This window comes from Perca fluviatilis, chromosome 8 (assembly GCF_010015445.1).
Source record: "Perca fluviatilis chromosome 8, GENO_Pfluv_1.0, whole genome shotgun sequence".
NCBI lineage: Eukaryota > Metazoa > Chordata > Actinopteri > Perciformes > Percidae > Perca > Perca fluviatilis.
Window position 1 is genome coordinate 16,388,913 of NC_053119.1, and position 20,892 is coordinate 16,409,804.

A 20,892-nucleotide genomic window follows, 5' to 3' on the forward strand; every position below is an offset into this window, starting at 1 on the left:
GCCAACTGGACTTGAGCTTTGTCCAAAACGCTCATGAAGCACATGGCCTGCATGTTTACTGGCAGCCAGAGGACACATACAGCTCAGCCTTGCTGCTCTGAACCTTCCATGCTAATGCCATTTGGCAACATAGTGCAGGGAATATTTTCCTCTGCTTTGATGTGTCCATTAAGAGATTCATCAGTGCAGAGAAGTAGTCATTTAGAAGCTCCCCTTTCAGCATGATCACAGCAGACTTCTACATTAATTCAGTGGCCTTTCAGTATTAACGCCAGCACTGTCAAAACGTATTCGTCCCTTAGTCTTTGCCCAAACGGGTCTTTAAAAGTCTGGCATGTAACAAGAACTTTAAGCAATAGTTTGACAATTTGGAAAATGCACTGATTTGCTTTCTTGCCAAGAGTTAGATGAAAAGATGCATACCACTCTCACGTGTGTAGGGTAAATATAGGGCTACAGCCAGCAGGCGATTAGCTTAGCTTCGCACAGAGATGGGAAACAGCTAGCCTGACTGGCTCTGTCCAAAAGTAACAAAATCCCCTACCAGCACCTTACAAGTTCAGTTTTTGTAGGGATAAAATTAACAAGATGTGTCAAGAATGTGTTTGTTATTAATGATAATGAATGGACTTTAAAGGCGCTCAAAGGTTAATTTTGTTACCCCCATGCAGAGCCAGACTAGCTGTTTCCTCCCATTTCCAGTCTGTATGCTAAGCTAACTGGCTGCTAGCAGTAGCTGTATATTTAGTGTAGACATCATCAAGCTTCTCATCTACCTGGAGCACATTTCCCAAAATGTTGAACTTTTAAAAAGTAAACGGAACATTTTGTTACACATTTCCAATTCTCAATGGAATAAAACACAAAAGATGTATTGTTATTGTAGATCTGACCTGATCAGGAGCCTATGGATGAGTTGCTTCTCCTCCTCTAGATATCCAGGCCAGTCTCTTTGGACGTGTCTGTAGAGCTCATCCTTCAGAGAGTAGCTGTGGTCTTTATTGTTCAGTTTACCAACCTGAAAAAAAGACAATTCCCAATGTGAATAAATCAACAGTAAGAGGACAAAGTACAACAGGAAAAGAGGCCATCTGAGGTCTCAAAAGCACCAAACTGGGTTGCTGTAATGCCTTATATTTAAATAAAAGACCTGTTTGCGACTCCATCTGTATTTTTTACACAGAAAACAGTTTTAACAACTTAATCCTGCTTATACAAATCTAGACAAACCAACCACTTTCAATTGTGAAAGTAGTCAGATCCCAGCTGGAGACACCCCGCCCCTCTCCTGTCAAAACACAATCTTCTCCTCCAAAGATAATTAAAGCACAGCCCTAATTACAGCTACCAGCGGTGGCACAGTCTCCACTTGATGATTGCAGTGGGACACTTAAACATTGTGAACACAGGAAATATGCCTGAAATAATCTTACTGACATCACCTTTTTATAGCTGTACAGCAGTAGTCTGTTCATTAGTATAATCAGCAAACTAGCAAGTTAGGGAGTAATTTATGTTTGTAGTTTAAATCTTTGACCTGATAGAAGCTAAATTTGTATTTATCACACTCAACATTTTCTTTTACTTTCCATCTGAATATATTACGTCATTAGTCCACTGTGTTTACATAGCAATGTGCCAGATGTCTCACCTCATCCAGCACTGAGGTCAGATCAGCCTTGTCCTTTGGACTGGCTCGCTCCCTCTCCAACCACAGTAGCAGCTCAGGTTTCCTGTAGGGCTTTAAGGCCAGGAGATGAACGATGCGATCCCTCAAGGGCCGGTGTGCCACAGGGCTGGGAACCAGGCTCCTCTTATTGCTGGGGGAGTGCTTGTTGCTGCTATCTGAGCCTGATACCAGACCCTGCTTCCTCTGGACCTTCACATACTTACCTAAGATCAAAACAAAGGGGCACACAACAGATTTTCAACACAAGATTTGTGGAAGGGGCAAGTTTTGTAATCAAAATCAGCAATCTAAAGCTGTTTTTGAATGGCCGTGTTGTACACAATACACAAAATACACACAATACACAAAACCAGAGAAGACCAACCAGATTGTAACTGATCTGATAACAGGATTCACATGCGTTGACATTATCCTGTAATAGCACATCCAACATATCATTCCTAATCCAGTCCTCAGGCCAGTTATACAAATCACACCCTGATTTTGAAAGAGAGGCCTGCACACGATAAATTTGATCTTTATTATATCGCTCTATTGTCATGCAATGTGCTTCATGCACACGCAACAGATACAGTAATGCAGCACTTTTTTCCCAACCTAAAAAGCTATTTACATACATAAATACATTGAACATGGGAATGTGTTCATGCACTTTTCTGTGTCTGTGTGCAGATGTGGTGTTGTTGCGATTGGAAAACAGTGAAAGGGGTTAACTGTAGGGTTAGCCTACTGCTGAGTAAACAGAAGAGCATAGAAACTAAAGCAACTAACACAGAGAGGCCCTTTCTTCCTGTTGCAGTACTAATTCAGTTGAACCCAGGCAGGCAGTGCTTATAGATATCTGCAGATCGTAATCTCATTACAACCTTAAGCCATACTTTGAAGGTTTCTATAGGTCGAAGACTAATTGCACTTTCACAGGGACAGCATGGTAAAAGTATGTAGGTGTTTTTCAGTACAATAATACTTTTAAAACTGTGTACTTTCTAAAAGTTATTTTAGATTTCAGTTTTAGCAATATACAGTGTTCCTTGTAAGATTCAAACAGAGTCACTTTAAATCTACTTTGCAAAACACAACAGTCATGTAGGAGCTTGTTTCAACATCTACCTCGAACCAGGTCATGATGATTTCAGGCAAATATCCTTCCTGCACTGAAACAACCTGTACTGCCACATTTCAGACAAGCAGCAACTAGAACCATTGTTTAGTGGTGATAAATTAAATCCGCTTAAGAGGTTTTAACACGTAAGGAAGCTTTTGTGGAATGATACTTCCCATGATGACTGTGATGTCTCACTTAGGATAAATGACGCAGAGTTGTGGGCGTATTTATAAGCAATGACCAAACACTAAGAATAGCAACTGTTCGCAATCGTGTATCAATATTATAGAGGAAAAATAATTAGAAATGTGTAAGTACTGTAGGATGACCTCCAAACATATTTTATGTATTTTGAAAAACTTTTCCAAATTGTCTGACACCGGGTGGGCACACATTTCAGCTGCCGAATTGCCAGTGCCTTCTTTCCCCTGAATGCAACTGAACTTTAAATACATTATACATTATTATCTAAATTGTGGACATTTTTCTACTCTACAACCTGTAATTGTGAGTTGGTATATGGACATTTTTTTCTAATGAGTATAGCATTACTGTACCATAAAAAGACAGTCACCACAAAACAACTGTGTGCTCTCCACTGCGTATGGCACTTACTGTGATCCTTAACCCATTTACTGTATTTCTCTCTCTGGTGTCCACGAGGAGGGAACAACAGCAATGTTCTTGAAAGGACATGTTCAAGTAAAATGGGATATCTTTTAACTCAATGTTTCTAACCAGGATCTCTCAGGTCTTTTCCAACATGTATTAGATGCATGCATGTGCCAGATTAAATGTAGTTTGTAAAAGCCTCTGAGAGACTATTTCAGCAGCAAAGCATGACATGTAATGTGTAGGAACCAGTTCAAACAGCTGGCTTCTACAGCAATTACCCTAAACATCATGCTGTAGCGTTGGTCTACACAGCGTGTTTCAATTCATAAAATATAATCTACACAAGCATTTAAACTCACACCTCACCTCTAAATATCATGAAGCCTCATGGCTAGATCATTTATAAAGTTGCAGCATGGTCAATTTAATCGACAACGACTCTAAAACCACGACTTGGGCAAAGAGAAGGCAGTGAATAAAGATAACTAATTGCAAGTAAAAGACCCTGCATGTTAGGCCCAGATAATTCCAGGTTAAGCGTGTCTATTCTTTACATGATATTTAGAAGTATTTAATAAAATGAAAATGAATTAAATTCCAGTCAGTGTAATTACATTTTAGTGAAAAACTTCATCAGCATAAGACTTGTTAGCGCATACTTCTGGCAATCTCAATCACATTAATGGTGCTGGCAGGCAAGCTGGCATAGCGCCTGAACAATCTGGTCCAAATGAAAGGAAAATTACAAGACAGAGAGGCATCCCTCTCGCATGAATAATTGCAACGCAGCACTTTGATCAATTATGTGATAACTTCCACACCATATGGCAATTATCAGCAGGATGAAATTGTGAGAAGCAATGGTTTAGAAGCTTTCTGTTAACTTGAAAACTCTCTGGTTATCTCTCCTTGATGCCTACATGCTTAAAACGGAGGCTGGAAGATGCACCAATATCTAGATTCAGCTATTAGGAAAAAGCTTACTTGGCCCTGGCTTGATCTCAATTGCTGAGCGGCTCCAGATGTCCTTCTCCACTTGAGACATGCGCTCCCGGGTCGTCTGGTAGGAATCGTCTGTGGCGCAAACTGTGATCTTGTCCTGAATGCTGCCCTGGCCCTCCAGGTGATCCCTGCCCTCCCTGTGTGGAGGAGAGAGAAGATTTTAGTAGAGTTCCAGCTTACAAATTCCCTGGCTCTGCTCAATGAACTGGCCACTTGTCAAAATCAAGCATTAGAGATTCTCGCTGTCATAAAATAGTTTGTGATGTTGACACACACATAACTGGATCTATGGCTTGTGCCTGCTTGCAAATTCTAGTCCTGTGTTATAAATCAGTTATAAAGACTTTGGAACTAATCTAACCTTTTAACTAACCCTTTGACACAAATGCATAGCCACAAACACTACATCGCTGTTCTCAGTTGTTACTGGTCACACCTTTTGAGGTCAGTTGTGGCATGGCGGCCTTTGGGTGTTACTGTAGTCTTGTTTTAATATAGCCTGACAGTGGTAGTGTCTGTTGTTGTAGTACTGAAGAGAGCCACTGTTTGGTAAGACCCTGCGGTCTAAGTCTGACACCAAATTTACTATAAATTCCATTTGTGGTCGACTGTGGAAAGAGTTATGTGTGCTACTTACCCTGAGACATACTGGTGAATGCAGTCAAAGCTGGACTGAGGCTTGTCTTTGCTGTCACTGGAAAGGTAGAACGAGAAGACTCTGAATCCATCAGGAGATTCAGGGGTTGGCGCTGGGATCTTTACATACTGTCAAGACAAATAAACAAACAAAAAACAATAAGTCTTCACTTGTGTTTAAAAAACGTCAAGTCATGGTAATTTTGCTTTCACATTTATACAGCGTTCTCTAGCACACACTCACAAGCTTGAGTATAGCTACTGTATCTGCAAGCATTGCTAATTTGAGTGGTGTGTTATGCAATAAGCATGCTTTATCTCTCTCAGAAGTAGCCTGATTCAATGTAATCTCAAAGTGAAAAAACACTGGATAAAGTAAATCAACAAAGCAGCTTTTAATGAAACTGATTAGAGCCATCTTGACTCACAATAAATGTGACCTAAATAATCTCCCACTTGGGCCAACCACAGAGGCTACATTGTACCTCCCAGGTCAGGGGATCTGTAGCCAGTCAGGGGAGGAGCCCGTCTGAAAGGCAAAACATAACAATAGTATAGTGGGCAGCTTTTTCACTTGGACGATAACCTCCTCTGTCACAGACTGTCCGAGGCTCCCTAGCAACAAACAAGCCAACAGGGTGAAGTCGATCTCTGTCAGAAACCTGTTACATAAAATGACCCAAAAACCTACTTTCTCTAAGAGGACAGTTCAACATAGAAAGTCATTAACCAACAGGTAATACATCCTTTAAAACACATTTGGCAGCAACTCTCTTCTACACTGCCTGCAGCTGTGTTTCAGCCTGAAAATGGACAGTTTAGTACTTTTGTTGATAGAATGTCCTAGATTGAACAGAAGCCTTATTATTATCAACCGTCCATTACAAGCATGAATACGTGCTTACTGATGAGCAGTACTTAATGCGAGATGGCAGCAAGAGCTCAAATTTCCCCTCTCTTTTGCTTCTTTTTGAAGCAGACCTTGTGGTACCACCTCTGGCCAAAGCACACGTTTTTACTGCAGGTCTCAAGAAAAACAAATTTCAGTCAGGTGGACTTGAAGCTGCCTCTTTAGTTATCAGTCGTAAGTGATTGATTATAAGCTGCCTGGGTGAGAGCACAGTGTCCCTGGCTGATGTGGCAGCCAGGACTATAGCTGTCACAAATGCCCAGTCATGCAGCACGGAGCCAATGAACAGCTCCTCTCCTCGACACCCCTCCTCCTCCTAAAACCCAACGCATGCCATTCACCCCACCCCCATCAGCCTCCAGCTTTCCTTCGTGTGCACAAGCCCACCCATGTCAACACAAAACGAAAAGCAGCCCACAAGGCCATGAACACTTCAGACACACAGCTGACCATTAATTCTGACCTATTTATGTCTGACCGTTCACATAAAGTGGTAGAGCGGAGCCCTGCATATGTCTGCTTTGGGTTTTACGCTAATTAAGGATGATCAACCAAAAAAGCATCAAAGTGAGCAGGGACAAGAGGCGAGCCATGTCCTCAGGACCTATTACTTTCAGAGAGTAAAGTAGTAGGAGCCTTGACCAAAATTAGAAGCAACAAGTCTCTAAAATGGGGTTACTGACGTAGAGAAAGGCATGTAGAAGAACTGCATTTGAATTAATTTTAAAATGAGTCCTGCTAAACAAAAGCTAGCTTGTGATGAGATTAGAGCGCACATTTACATTTAGCATCGCAATAGTGCCACCACGTCCCCTCTTTCAATCGATGGCAGCAGTATGAGCCCCCTCCAGCCATGCATTAGATTTGCCTGTCAGCCCTGTCCATGCCACCGTGCACACTTTACATTCTAATTCTAATCAATGTCACTCAGGTCAGACTGTTCAGAGGTCGCCCCCGTTTTATTCACAGCTTCCTTCTCAAGCTACGTAACCATATGTCATTTAACCCATTAGTTCCCAGTTTCTGACTTCTTAAGAAGAGCCTGTCTATCTAACATGAGGTTCACAAATTTGCAGCCAAAAAAAGCTGAGACTCTAAACTTCTACTTATAAAAATAGTTAGATATTGTTTTTAGAAAATCCGAGCCGAGAGTTAGTTAGGAAGATTGATACGACTCTTATGTCTGAAACGAGCTACAGCTAGCAAGCAACCAATTAGCTTAGCTTAGCACAAAGACTGGAAACAGGGAAACGGCTAGCCTAGCACTGTACGCAGGTAACAAAATCTTCATACCAGCACCTGTAAAACTCATTCAGTCAAGTCAACCATCTGAGTCAGTAATGTCAGTTACATAGCAATATCAAAGGCACAAGAGCTAAACTGATATATTTGGCTGATATAAACTAATTCCAGATGTTATGGTATATTGTGGCCAATAACAAAGACAGTACAGAAATATTGATATTGGCATCAAAACTTCCAGTATCAGTCAGGCTGTTGGAGCCACCCCATGGCTACAGTGGTCATACCAGTTCATGTCAAGCTTGATTTATTGTTCCGCGTCAAATCTACGCCGTACGTACGTAGGTATGTATGTTACAGACCCTACGCTGTACACCAAGCTGTAGCCTGACATGAACCTCTCCAGAAATGTAACTTCATGTCACGGTGATGCAGACCACAACAATTGTAATTGGTCCACTTGGCCATGGCTTAGTAGCATCGCATTTCCTTTTATTATCAACCCTTATCCCCTTATTTCCAGTCAGAACTTAAGGCTGTAGCTGCAAACCCCCTGGGTGTATTGCATTGAGCAACAGTGTGTTTTATTGCCTATGTGTTCCAGTTTTCATTTGTAAGAGGAAGAATGCATTATTTCTGCTTTCAAAAGTTATATTGTTCCACTTTAATGGTCTGAATTCAATGGTGAAAACACTTAAAGTTCAAACCCATAATGTTTTATTAATTAAGATATCATTATTATACTGTCTCCATCTATAGGGTGGTGGTGAAACACTAAAAATGGTGTGTGTATCATTGACGTTCTCCTTATTCTGCTATTGAGTCTACTGTTTATTATCTTTATCACGTCAGTTAATAACATATTCACCATCATGTTATCTTGTCAATCAATGACATTTTCGCTGCATACCAACAAGAGGAACCAACTCATCTACTTTGCTGTAGTCTGATCAACAAGAGGTTTACAGAATACAGCTTTGAACGGTGACAGCAGAATACACTAAACATCACAGCCAATTAATGCAGGTGGCCAATGTTACTAACATCCCACCCAGCCTGATGAAATTAACTCTTTTCATGTGTTTAGTCAGTGACACTTGTGCCGACAGGTTTGTGATACTGAAGCTGCTGTCAGTCAAGTAGTAGGTGTAGATTTACATAGAGACGCTGAGTCATAGACATCTCCATAGCTTCGGTCGGATCCCCTGAGGGTGTGTGCGTGCGTACGTGCGCGCCTGCGTGCCTGTGTGTGTTGTCGTTTTGTCTGTTTTTATGCTGGCGCACTCCCACAGGGCACTCGCAAGGGAGTAAGATCAGATATCTAGCTGATGGTTGGTCGGTTAAGGCTTGACGTTAACAGAGAGAGACTATTATCAGTCACCATGTACCCTCATCAATGAACAAACAAAAATGCAAACAAAGACACTGAACTTACAACCCTCAATTTAAACATAAGTATAATGGTAAGTTTATGAAGTTTAATTTAAGTTCACACAGGAGGGTTTTTAAAAGTTGTCAAACTGGCTAACAGAGTTCAGACATAGCTAATAACAGCTCATAGAAAGATACAGCACTCTTAAGGTCAGGACTGATGAGTCATGTATACACATCCATGTAAAAGACACATGACTAAGACTGCATTTTTATAAGCATTGTAACAGCAAGTTGGTTTAAAGTGCCTTTTTAACCGTTAGATGCTTACATTCAATTATATTTGCATCTGCATCAATACTTTAAGACGGTGATAATGTTTTAGTATTCTAGCTGAATACTGCTAATGAACCTTCACTTTGACTTAAAGAGACAAGTATGATACATGCATACATACATATTTTAACTGAGAAAAATATTATGCCACTGTAATTATTAAAAATGCACTTAAGATATTTATGTTTTCAGTGTAATTCAAATATTGCCTGATGTATAGTTTGAATTTGCTATTCCTGCTTTAGGAGTTCTTAATAATTATGGAGATAAACATTATTTGTCCATTTTAGAACCATGGGAAATAATTCATTAAAATGCTTATGCTCCATAGTATTCTAATTATAATTGTGTAAATCCTTTTAATCTGAGGATTAATACACTGAAGAAAAAGCTTAATGGAGTAATATTATCATCAGGGTGCACTATTAACATGTGTCAGCTAAATAAAATTAAACGGCTTCACAAAAGAAACCCTGAGCAGTGAGAGCTGTGTGCAGTAACACCGACCGATATCATGATAGGAGTAAAGTTTAGCCGTTGGACAGTTACAGTCAAAGCAACCAAATGGCATCAGAACGGCAATCCTTAACACCATGTCAGTGCAGCCCCCCATGGGGCGTACGGGCTGATACAATAACTGCCTCTGTGGCCCCAGCCCAGCCACATCTGCTACTCCATGGCCTATGTGTTTGGAGATGTCAAATACTTTCAAGCTGTTGTAAGGTGTGAACTGGACTGGAACAGTAAATCTTGGCAGGGGGCTCAGCAGTTGAACAAGGACAAAGGACACCGTCGGTGATGTCCTTGTAAAACTTCATCTTTAACTCCCCGAGCATGTTTAAACTGCTCATCTTTGATGAGGTTAAACAGAGTTCCTAACCCTGCTATTTGGTGAGGAAGGAAAAAAATAGCTTCACTAAAGACATTCGCCTCAGTCCTGGGCTTTTGCAAGCCAAACATCTGCACAGAAAGATGAGAGGATAGTTTCTCTCTCTGTCTGTCCTTTTTCTTTTTCTCTGCAAGATGGCAAGGTTCCCAGCTCTGGTATTTGGCATTGCAAGAGTGAGATGGGAGCAGGCGCCTGGATATGTGATTTACTCAGAAGTCTTTGCCTCCTGCCCCTGTCTGTACTGACACTAGTTACCATTGTCTTCTCATATGAGCCTACTCAGCCATATCTGCTCCGTGAGCTGCCCGTCTTTTGTTCTATCTTCTTCCCCCACAAAGCTGAGTGCTATGGCCTGTCGGCCCGCCTGGATTATTCATGAACAGCGGGGACGTGTGGCTGTGTGTTGTTGGAGGGTAATGGGAGGGATTGGGGGTTTGGGTGTGTATGAAGGAGGGGAAGGGGTGGGTGGGTGGGTGGCGGTGGCTCCTAGAGCCAGTGCATGAGGGATGGTCCTAAATAGTCTTCCTTTAGGAATGTGACGAATAACTCAGCAGAGAAGAGGGGGATGGATCCTGGCTGGTGCAAGTGTATAGGTTCCTCTTTATTTAGGTTTATATGTTAGTGCAGAGTTGACATAATACATCATATAATGGACTCCACAAGTTGAGGCATTGACGGTACTAAACATTCAACTGTCAGCCATGTTTCAGTGTCAGATTCAGACAAGCGCAGTGTCTCAGAGAAACACAAGGGTCACATTAATTATTCATATTCACTGTACCCAAGCTATGTACAGTGGGATCAACAATTCCACTGCGACACATTTGTTTAAAACAAAACATGTGACATCACCTCGGTCTAAATCATGCTTTGAGTGAGCCTGGATGTGGTGGTTCCTGTGTTGTGGATCTATTCATCTAGGGGGGTTGGTAGAGACAGGAAAGCAAAAGAAGGGGGGTGGGGACTGACGGGAGTTAGTGTGGGGATGGGGATATGGGGATGGGCAACTGTCGAGCATCCCCCAAGGTACTGCCTGTTATGCCAAGCAGAATCAGTCTTTTTCCAAGAGACTGGGGCTAATCTGTCAACCTCAACAAACACTCTTCGTCTCCCTTCCCCCGACACTCCACCCCTCCTCACTGTAGGTGCCTTCCTCTTTATACAGAGAGGGACGGAGGTTTTTAAAGCCTATGTTAAGTGTTAGGCCAATGCTTCAGCTATTTGCAATATGTAAACAAAAACTACATTACAAAAAATTGCTCAGACTGTGTTTTTCTGTAAATGGATTTCCCCATGTAAACCTGGCCTAATTTGCAGATGGTGCAAGTGTTTGGAATTTAGAAAATTCCCTTTACCCGCTGGTTACTAGACCTCAGATGCACTGACACCAGTAATGTGTTTCCCTTGTTGATTCATAGCCTGTTTCACTGGAGCAATCCCACAAAACAATTAGAGCGTTGCGCTATACTCCCATTATTGGACTTTTCTCTCCATGCAAGCAGGCAGCCTGTAATCCTTTAACAATTCACAGATTGTGCATTGGAAAGTATGTCCAAACGTGATTAATTTGCAGGAAAACTTGGAGAAAGACGGGGAATCCAAAACATGCACCGAGATGTGGTGTGATAGTGCGTTCCATTTTTACTCCAAGTCGGAAACACGGCCCCCTGACCTTGAATTTCCGAGCTCGGAACTCAGACAACCGCTGAGTACCCCGAGCTCAAAATCCAACATGGATGCCCGTGCATCAACAGTTGTTAAAGCTGTAGTAATGTACAGTTATTAGCGCTTATGTCTTGTTTGTGTCTCACTAAATCAGTCATACGCACAGTCCTGTCCAACTTTTATATGTGGACATGTTGTTACGCTGTTTTTATGCACAAAAAACAGCGTAATGCGTTGTTGTCAACTGGGATTGCTAACAATGGCTAACCTGGCTAGAGCTAATCCCACAACAAAAAAATCAGACTTGTGAATGGAACACATTCAACTCAGGTGTGACGTCATTCCCAGCTCTGGCTTCCGAGTTTCGAGGTAAATTGAACGCACTATAAAATCAGGTGGCATGGATTTAAGAAGTGAGCCAAATATTGCACTCAATGTGCTTGAAGTGTCAAACAAAAGTAACATACAGATGTAAGAAAAGACAGTTTTTTTTATGTTTTAGGTAATTAGCTTCATGAGTTTAATACTATCCCCTTTGCTTATGGAAATATAATAAGTAGAATCGATAGAAAACTTCAAAATATATTGGGCACACTATGCTTTTTGTGGTGGAATTAGAACTTAAGTTTTTTTTCAGTTAAGTTTACCAAAAGACAGTCCTTTTTTATGCAGTGTGTATCTTCCACCACAAAACTAATAAGGATTATTTAAGCCTGTTAAAGCTTTCTGTCTTTAGGTTAAGCGATAGCTTTTTTGGTGTTGGTTTCAAGCTCTTGGGGTTAAGCTTCCTCACTAATGTACACAACACTGTCCATGCTTACTTGCTATGTTAGTGTTGCTCATATCCTGTTGTGCTGCATTTTTGAATCCAAGAACAAAATGTTTGTGATAAGACTCCTCAGAGGCCTGTCCCGACACTGTTATTGTCAACTTTGTTTTCTTTTTACAATACCAAAGGACTTTTTGGATGGTTAATAATCGACAGCTTTGCACAGTTGCATTGTAACATTTATCATAAGTTACTTGGTAACTTTATTATAATCATCTAAATATTTAATGATCTTAGTGATTCCTGGTTTAAACCTATTTATATGGCAAAAGTAGGCTTAGTTCTCTTAAAAGATGGATAAGATTTTGCGGAAATTAGTTGAGTGTTTTGCTGAAAAAGAACCATTGTGAAATATGTGAATATTATATAGGTACAGACTTTTCTGACAACACAATAAACAACAAAACTGACAGTTAAAATGTATTTAAGAGTTAACATCCTGATTGGACACAACCGCCAAGGATCTCCATATAAACATTTTTAGTAAATAAGAGCACCACTCTGCCATCAGTTACACACAGCACAATTAGCATTATATTTAGATATTTATATATTAGACTTTGCCATTTTTATTGTTTTGATTCTTGTCAGCTGATACCTACATAGCCTGTGGTTGTAAAAAAGCACACAGAAGCTCTACTGCCCAAACATTTATCAGTTTAAAACATCACATCGTCTGTTGCATTTCCTCACAAAACAGCATCTCCATTTCCTTTTTGTTGCCATTTTATGGTTGAATCTTTTAAGGCTTTGCTTTCTGAGTTTTTGGATATCGATCCTGTTACTTAACAACCAATCAAACACTATTTAAATTAGCATATTTCCTCAGTCACTTTTTTGAAAGCTGCCTGTGTTATTGTGAGTTTTTTCTCGCTGCTATTTCCAGTTTCCCAGGGTGTCTTCCTAATGGTACCAGATTAGCTTGGAATGTAAACAAACAACATAAAGCCACAACAACAACCACAACTCTGCGTGTGCTTCACTGTGTTTCTAATTCTGGCATATTCTATACACCATGTTTTTTATAAATACTGCCACCTTTAGTCACACTGCATGCACAGTTTGTGCCAATGATTTCTGATCTTTTACAGCACTCTTGTAACCATAAAATACTGCCACAGTCACCATGGCATCCTTCGAAATTCCTCATTTGAAGCAAAAAACTGAGTAATGACAGAGGAGTTAACTAAAGAAAAGTCCTCTTTAAATGCAGGATCTCATGAGGCTGGTTCCTAAAATGATCCTGTATGATCCAAAGATCCTAAGGCCAACTAGCTCTGCATAAACACAGTGGGCCTCAGACGAGCGAGAACACAGAGACTTTTGCCTCGCTTAACACATCTGGATGAATAGAGCGGCGTGTGCCCTTTCAGAAACACGTGGGACAACTCTCCCTCTCACTGCTATGCCACTGGGAGAGGACGGCTCTCAAACCACATTCCTGTTATTGTTATTCTAATTAGCTTCCAGAAAAAAAAGATGTGTACATACACACTCACACACTGCAAAATCTTATTTGCAGTGCGAGCGGGAGGCGAAGCAAAGCGGCGTGGTGGCGGGGGGTAGACTCGGAGCAGCCGTGTGTGAGATAGAGGCCCTGATGTCTCCCAAGGACTCAGCCAAGGCATGGGGTGAAATGGCAAAATAATCAAGAGGGCCGGCGGGAGGGAGCCCAGGGAAAACTCAGCCTTCACACACAGTCGTCATGAGAATATCTTTAAGAGCACCTCTACATTCCCCTCATCCCAACACTGTTACCTTTATGTGACAGCTGTGCACATAAGTACAGACAGGGCCATAAACAAAAATAATTACTCAGGCAACTGCAATTCAACATTTATGAACTGAGGAGGAAATGAAACCGATGTCACACCTGACACAGCACAGAGTATTAAAATGTAATGTCCACGTTTCCTACGGCAATATTACACTCATAAAGGTTATAATTCAGTGGTACACAATAATACTGAACCAGTCAATGGTATATGCCACAGCTTTGCAATGTAATAGGTGAGATACAGTGCTCACTAACCCATACAGAAGTGTGCGTGGAAACATCAAGAAGTATGTGAAGCATGTGCTTTTAAATAACAAGCACTGTAGCAATGGGTAAAACGCATTTCTATCAATATGCACCCTGCAGCCTGGATCTAATAAATAAGAACTAAACGCAAGCTTCATTCTCACTAAATGGATATAGATCATGCCAACAAGCAGACGGTGTTGCCAGCCATGGAAAATAAGCACTTGGATGTGAAATTCCTGGCCATGGGAACTCAGACCAACTCTGAATATATTCCTAAATCCCTGCTGATTATTTCAAAGTAATCCAGAAATCTAATTTATTTTCAATTTCCATCTTTTAGGAAATGTGAAAAATGAGTATCTGTCTACTGCTCTTATTTCTTTATAGTTGCATCACAGTCTCCACTTTGCTTTATTTTCATTCCTCCAATATCATCCAGTTTTAAGTCTGTTTATACCTCATATAGGCAAGTAAAAATAGCAGATTTCTTTATTGTAATGTGTGAGTTTCACAGTCGCCTTGAACACTAGTTTCAGGGGCATCTGAGAGTGTGTGTCTTTCATTGCATGATTACAAGCTTGGCAGACAATTTACAATAGTAGGGCTAAATGCCGCAGGGTCAAAGAGAAAGGCAGCCGAAAAACCTCAGCGTGCTATTTCTCGATAGGAGCTTTGGCCCCTGATACCGCTGTGCCCTGGAGTGAAGCCAGGACAGTGATTTGAAGAATTCCTCTGGTTTTTGTGGCCCTGGAAGTGCCCTTTTACAGGAAGTGTGACATGAGCCAGTGAGGACAAAGATCAGAGAGAAGCAGTCGTGGCTTGCGTGATGGAGCTGTACAGCTGGCAACTGTCAGTGGACACAAATCTCCTCACTCGCCACACATGACCTCTTGAAGCTCGTGCTGCTTTTGGGGAAGGGATGAGCTCCAGCAAATGCGTATCCAGCAAATAAAAATCTGTGATGCTTTAAACCTCCAACCTGGAGACACAGATACTGGTTATCCTCTCGGTCTGTTGTTTGCCAGACTGCCATGTTCACCAACATCCTCCCCCCACTAACGGCTTAATCTGGCCTCCCCCACCACCACCAATGGTTGCAGCTACCTCATTAATGCCCAATCGTCCAGCTCTGGGACTATTGTCAGAGGGGGAGGGAGCCCATGCTTGAATTCCGCAAAGCAATTTGAATATGTAATGTTCCAACCGAGATATAATCACCAAATCCTATTCAGTGATTAAAGAACACTTAAATTGCACTCACTTAACATTTCTTCACAGAAAGACTCTTATAAGGAAGTTAATCTGCAGCTTGTTTTACAGATGTTTCATTACATATTTACATATATTATTTGTTTTTTGGTCATATTTTGTGCCCTGCCTAGATAAAAATTCCACCGCTCATGTATCATTCCCGTATTTCAAATCTTTCATGTCTGCACTGTAGACAACAGGCATGGAGAGACGGGGGCTCCCTGGAGTTCGCCCACCCCCCTACCTCCTCCCCCTCCCTGAACAAAGCCTCCCCAGTTGCAAGCCTGACCCAGTAACCTGGCTAGTAGCCTGGGGGTATAGCGTACCCTGTTTTAGGGCTTCCAGGGTCCATGTGGGCACACAGGGCCAGTATTTGTGTACAGAGCAAAGTCACTTTCGTCAATGCAATCGGCTCTAGCAGGGATTAGAACAGCTCCTTTTAGACAGGGCTGATTGTGTGGTAAATATGTAGTAGCCTAGGCAGGTAGAGCCAGAGAGGGTGTAATAGTGGCCCGGGTAATCTGGCCGAACACAGGCATCTTTCTTTACAGACGCTTCACAGGAATGCCCTCTTGCTTTCAGTGCCAAGTATTTTTGTATATTATGTACTTTGTCTCTGCATACATGTAGTCCAGGATATTTGAAACAACATAGTATAACTGAGCAAATGAATGACACCTTTCCCTCATGCTTTGGGCTCTGGTGCATTCAAAGCCGCCATATTCTACTCGTTGATAATTGGATGAAGAAAGAAAACAGTCCAAATGAATGACAGTCGGTGGATTTTTGACCTCTTTGTGGATGCATGCAATTGCTTATTGAATGCTTAAGAATCAAATAAGATGTGCAGAGGAACTGTCACAAGTGTGCTCCACAGCAAATCAGAACTAATTAGAGCATTCAATTTCTGAGGCATTAGGGAGAGTATGCAAAATATCTTACCCCCTGGCTCCCCTTGAAGCAAATCGCTGGCTGATTTGATAGTGATGCCTGGGGAGAGAGAGAGAGAGAGAGAGAAAACCAAGAAAGTGGTCACCGATTCAGGAATCATGTAAAATCTAATGGACAGCTCATACATTATGAGTGAAAATACATCACCATTGTTCCCACTCTGCTTAGTGGATTTCTCTAGGTAACAGCAGTCTGGCTTGATGAGACAAGGCTTGGTAAACTTTCCTCATTAATTGCCAAAACGTTGCCATAATTTCCATTTCCATCATTAAGTCTACAGTTCAGGTGTTTCTGGCCCTAATCTTTAGAGGAATGCGTGTGATTAATCAATCTATAGTCTACAGAAAATGTTGCTTGTGGCATGTTTGTGTGTTTCAGCGGATTCCCCTTCTAAATGGGTAGAAAAATAAAAGCTGCAACAAATTCTAGAGGAAAGACAAAGCTACTTCTGAAACCAATTATACTTTTTTTTTGTATGTACTTTTTATCAGCCTTACATACTGTACTGATCTCCAAGACCACGGTGTACCTGGCATAAGCTCCAGGACATAATATTGTCTCTTTCCCCCGACCGATAAAGAAATATTAAAATCATAAAAAATATCTGCCTTTGAGGCAACATGATACACAATTAATAGATGGATACAATTATCTGTGAAGTACAGCTGTGCCGTGATGGACAGTGCTCTTAATTTATTATTAATGGTTTGGGGAAATGTTTTCCCTATTGTAGAGTATTGTTGTGATTTTCTTCATCATCCGTTAGCTTTTAATATTAAATGGGAATAATAAATATTAAAGCACATAATGTTTGTGACAACACAGCCGTAGGGCTAAATCAGAAGTTATGTTATCAGAATTTATCACAAGTTAAAAATAAAGCTGCGTATTTTTTTATGATCCTTTTAAATATGACAATACATTATTCATATTTTGTATTTATTGAAGCTGAAACAATTAGCCAATTTATTTGTACCACTTTCTAATGGGGCACCTTTTATGAAGGCTCTATAAGTTGTAACTAGCAGCTTTATAAAAGATTAGTTATTAGCCATTAATAAGAATTTCATTTTTGGTGTTGCCATGTTGTGAAAAATCCCTTTCCCTAGCTTGTTAGAGAGTGAGAGACCCGTGGGTTCCTATTAATGAATTACCAACATTTATAACTGCATTATAACAGAAACAATAGTATATAAATAATAGAAACGATAAACACCAGCCAAAGGGATTTTTAACAACCTGGCAACCCAAGAGTTGGATGGATCCATTACTTAGGCCTACAATAATAAAATCTTATATTATTATTATTATTATAAAATCTGATACAGATTAATGAATTACAGGATCAACAGAAAATAAATCAGCTATTTAGTTTTTTATTAAGTAAAATAAAAAAAACTGATGCCTCTATATGAACTACATAGGCAAATGAGACCATCAGCGAGAAGATTGGCTATGTCTATAAAGGTATTCTTAAAGCCTGCCCCTGGGTCCGATTCCCCGCAAATCAGACGAAAAGATTTACAGCAAGCAGACCAGAAGACATTTTCACAGGCAATGCTTAGTAGTGAGTAGTATGTTAGCCAGTTAAAAGGAAGCAGGAGAAGATTTTTCTTTGGAGAATTTTTATTTTTGATCTAAAATGCTGGGGCAAATAGAAAATAATTGACTGAAGAATATAAGAAAGCTAAAACGAACAGTGATAGAGCACAGGGTGAAAACACAAGTCAACCTTGCCCTCTTCCTTCTAGACCAGGTATGTAATAGGCCTATGTCTATTTAATACATTGTGTAACATGGTTTTACATAAATATATGAGTTTACAGTGGTGGCAAAAAAAAAAGTTGACTTTGTTTCACCATCGTCATATCACAGTTATTAATCTTACATAGCCATAGCCATTACCTCATCGCTTTGTATCCTCCAAAAAGGAAAATCTTAATAAAATATAAGTTGCGTCTTGCTTTCACACGCTTCTAGCCAGATCAAGATCTTCACAACACGAGGGGGTGGTTCACATGGAAAACACTAGGCTACCGCTTTTGTAGCCTAGTGTTAGAGCCCACCAAAATCAACACAAAATGAAAGTTCCTTGTAGTTACTTTAAGCTAGTGCCCCAAATTCATTGGTCCTGACTTCTTAAATGTGAATTTTTTTTATTTTTTTTAAATCTGCCACAATAGTATATTGAATATCTTTGGGTTTTGGACTGTTGGTTGGACAAAACAAGAAGTTTGAAGGGAAGAATTTTTGCTTTGAAATTGTGAAACCATTAGTTGATCAACAGAAAGTTGAACTATTGAAACTATTTTGATAATTAATTGATTAAATTCTTTTTTTTATATAGCAAAAGTGGCAAAGTTTCACTGGTTGTGACATGTAAACAAGGAATATTTGCTAGTTTTTTAAGTCTTCTATGAGATTAAATTGAATATATTTGAGTGATTGTGTTTTTTTCTGTATTTCATAGGCCAAACAATTAGGCATTGGAAGATAAATATAGATAAATCATTAGTTGCAGCCCTAATTTGATATAAAGGCTCTTTTCATTTTAGGTTTACCAAGCCCCCTTCCTCACCCACAACACAAACATTAAAATAACATAAATAAATCAGATCTAATAACTAGAAACTTTTTTTTTAGGTTGAGGTTCCTGAGAATATAATCTTCCACACCAAAGTGGGAGACCAGCGGTCTAAAACCGTATTTTCTGGGGTGGTCTTTTTGACTTGGAGAAGTTTTGCAGTAACTTCTCCTGCCTGCCTGCTTTGGCCTGGAGGAAGCTGTCAGGCTGTATGAGCTCTGGAGTTTACTCCGCTTCACGGACCAATGAGCTCCAGAGCTGGGCGGGCCTCCAGGCGTGTAAAGGGCAAAAAACAATAATACACAAGAAGCCCAGCGACAAGTTGTCGAGCACTGCCACCAAGCCCAATGCGGACTAGCTGGGTCCCACATCCAGGTCTAGTTTTACTGTGGCCCAGGCACAAGCAAATATAGGCTACTTCTAGTTTTGAACCCAAAACAAATGAGCCTCCAACTGAAGTCATAACTGTGGGACTAACCGTTTTATCAAGCATTGCTCTGGGAAACACCATTTCGATAGACTAAATTATCTCGGTCTTATCTAATGGACCATAAAAGCAATAAAACAGTCTCCCGATTCAGAGTCGAATTTGCTTGATAGCTTGTTCGTTAATTTATTCCCGAGATTTATTCCTTTTTTTTTTCATTTAATGACTGACACTCATCTGTGTTCGCTCCTAATAATTAATTTCAGATGTAGGCCTAATGTATGTAAAAGCAGAGAAAACAGCAGACTTTTAAAGATCAAGGCATAATCACAAACCTCTGTCATATGTGAACTTTAATGCCTTTAGATTTTTCGGGACATGACGCTTTGGTAAACAAGCAGACATGCACAATTGAAAATAGCCTGAGCCTCCCCATTTCTGCACATTTTACTCAGGGCTTATGGGGGAATTTAATGAAATCCCTTCATTCTTAAGCCTATTGAATTGCCTGTTATTGTGATCACAATAAATCAAGCTTAGCCTTCTACTGTATAACAGCCAAAATAAGCCAACATTTAAGAGCCACCAACGTTTCTGTCGATGAGATTTGAGCTGCTGCACTATTTTAACTTTAGGCTACTTTTTCTACAAAAAGGGAAGGACACGCTGTGTTTCCCAATGATTATACAGTTCCCTGAGTTTGGAGGCGATTTGAGAAAATGAAAATATAGCTAAAAAAAAACACACACACACACACACACACACACACACACACACACACACACAAAAGCTCCAAAGTTCAACCCGATAATTTTTCTTACCTTCAGGTTCTGGTAGGCTTCGAGGGTCCGGATGGCAGTGTCAGTGAGTTTGACGTGATAAATAGTTTGATTCGGGGTGTTTTTGTTGATTTTGCCACAGGAGAGCCCATACCGATGCTCCTGTCTCAGCGCTGCCATTTCTACAACTGAAGACTATTGGCGACATACTGCCTGCAACGTCACGGAGGAGAGAGGCTGTGGGCGGGGCTTACACGCGCGCTCTCTCTCTCTCTCTCTCTCTCTCTCTCTCTCTCTCTCTCTCTCTCTCTCTCTCTCTCTCACACTCACACTCACACACACACACACACACACACACACACATCCGCAAGAGAAAGGACAAAGTAAAGAAACTATTTTACTTTCGCTTTTCAGTTCACACTCGTTCGCCATTTGTAGGCCTATCCTCAGAGTTTCTGCCTGTATTTATCTTGCCTTTGATCTATTTTTGGTCCCAGTTGCACTCATCCAACTGGATTTTAGTAGATGCACTCTGTGTCACTTCAGCACACACACACACACACACACACACACACACACACACA

General features: G+C 40.6%; 1 protein-coding gene across 1 annotated transcript in view; it reads right to left on the minus strand.

Moving 5' to 3' along the window:
- Nucleotides 1–20,531, minus strand: part of LOC120563512 (RNA polymerase II elongation factor ELL) — a 28,501-nt gene extending 7,970 nt beyond the window's left edge. Inside the window, exons 1-6 of the mRNA XM_039807711.1 lie at nt 20,351–20,531; nt 16,510–16,557; nt 5,050–5,177; nt 4,395–4,549; nt 1,652–1,893; nt 894–1,018 (exon numbers count right to left, since the gene is read on the minus strand). Coding sequence (XP_039663645.1) covers nt 894–1,018; nt 1,652–1,893; nt 4,395–4,549; nt 5,050–5,177; nt 16,510–16,557; nt 20,351–20,488 — 836 coding nt within the window. The 5' untranslated portion in view covers nt 20,489–20,531. The remainder of the gene's footprint in view (nt 1–893; nt 1,019–1,651; nt 1,894–4,394; nt 4,550–5,049; nt 5,178–16,509; nt 16,558–20,350) is intronic.
- Between the last annotated feature and the right edge of the window lie 361 nt (nt 20,532–20,892).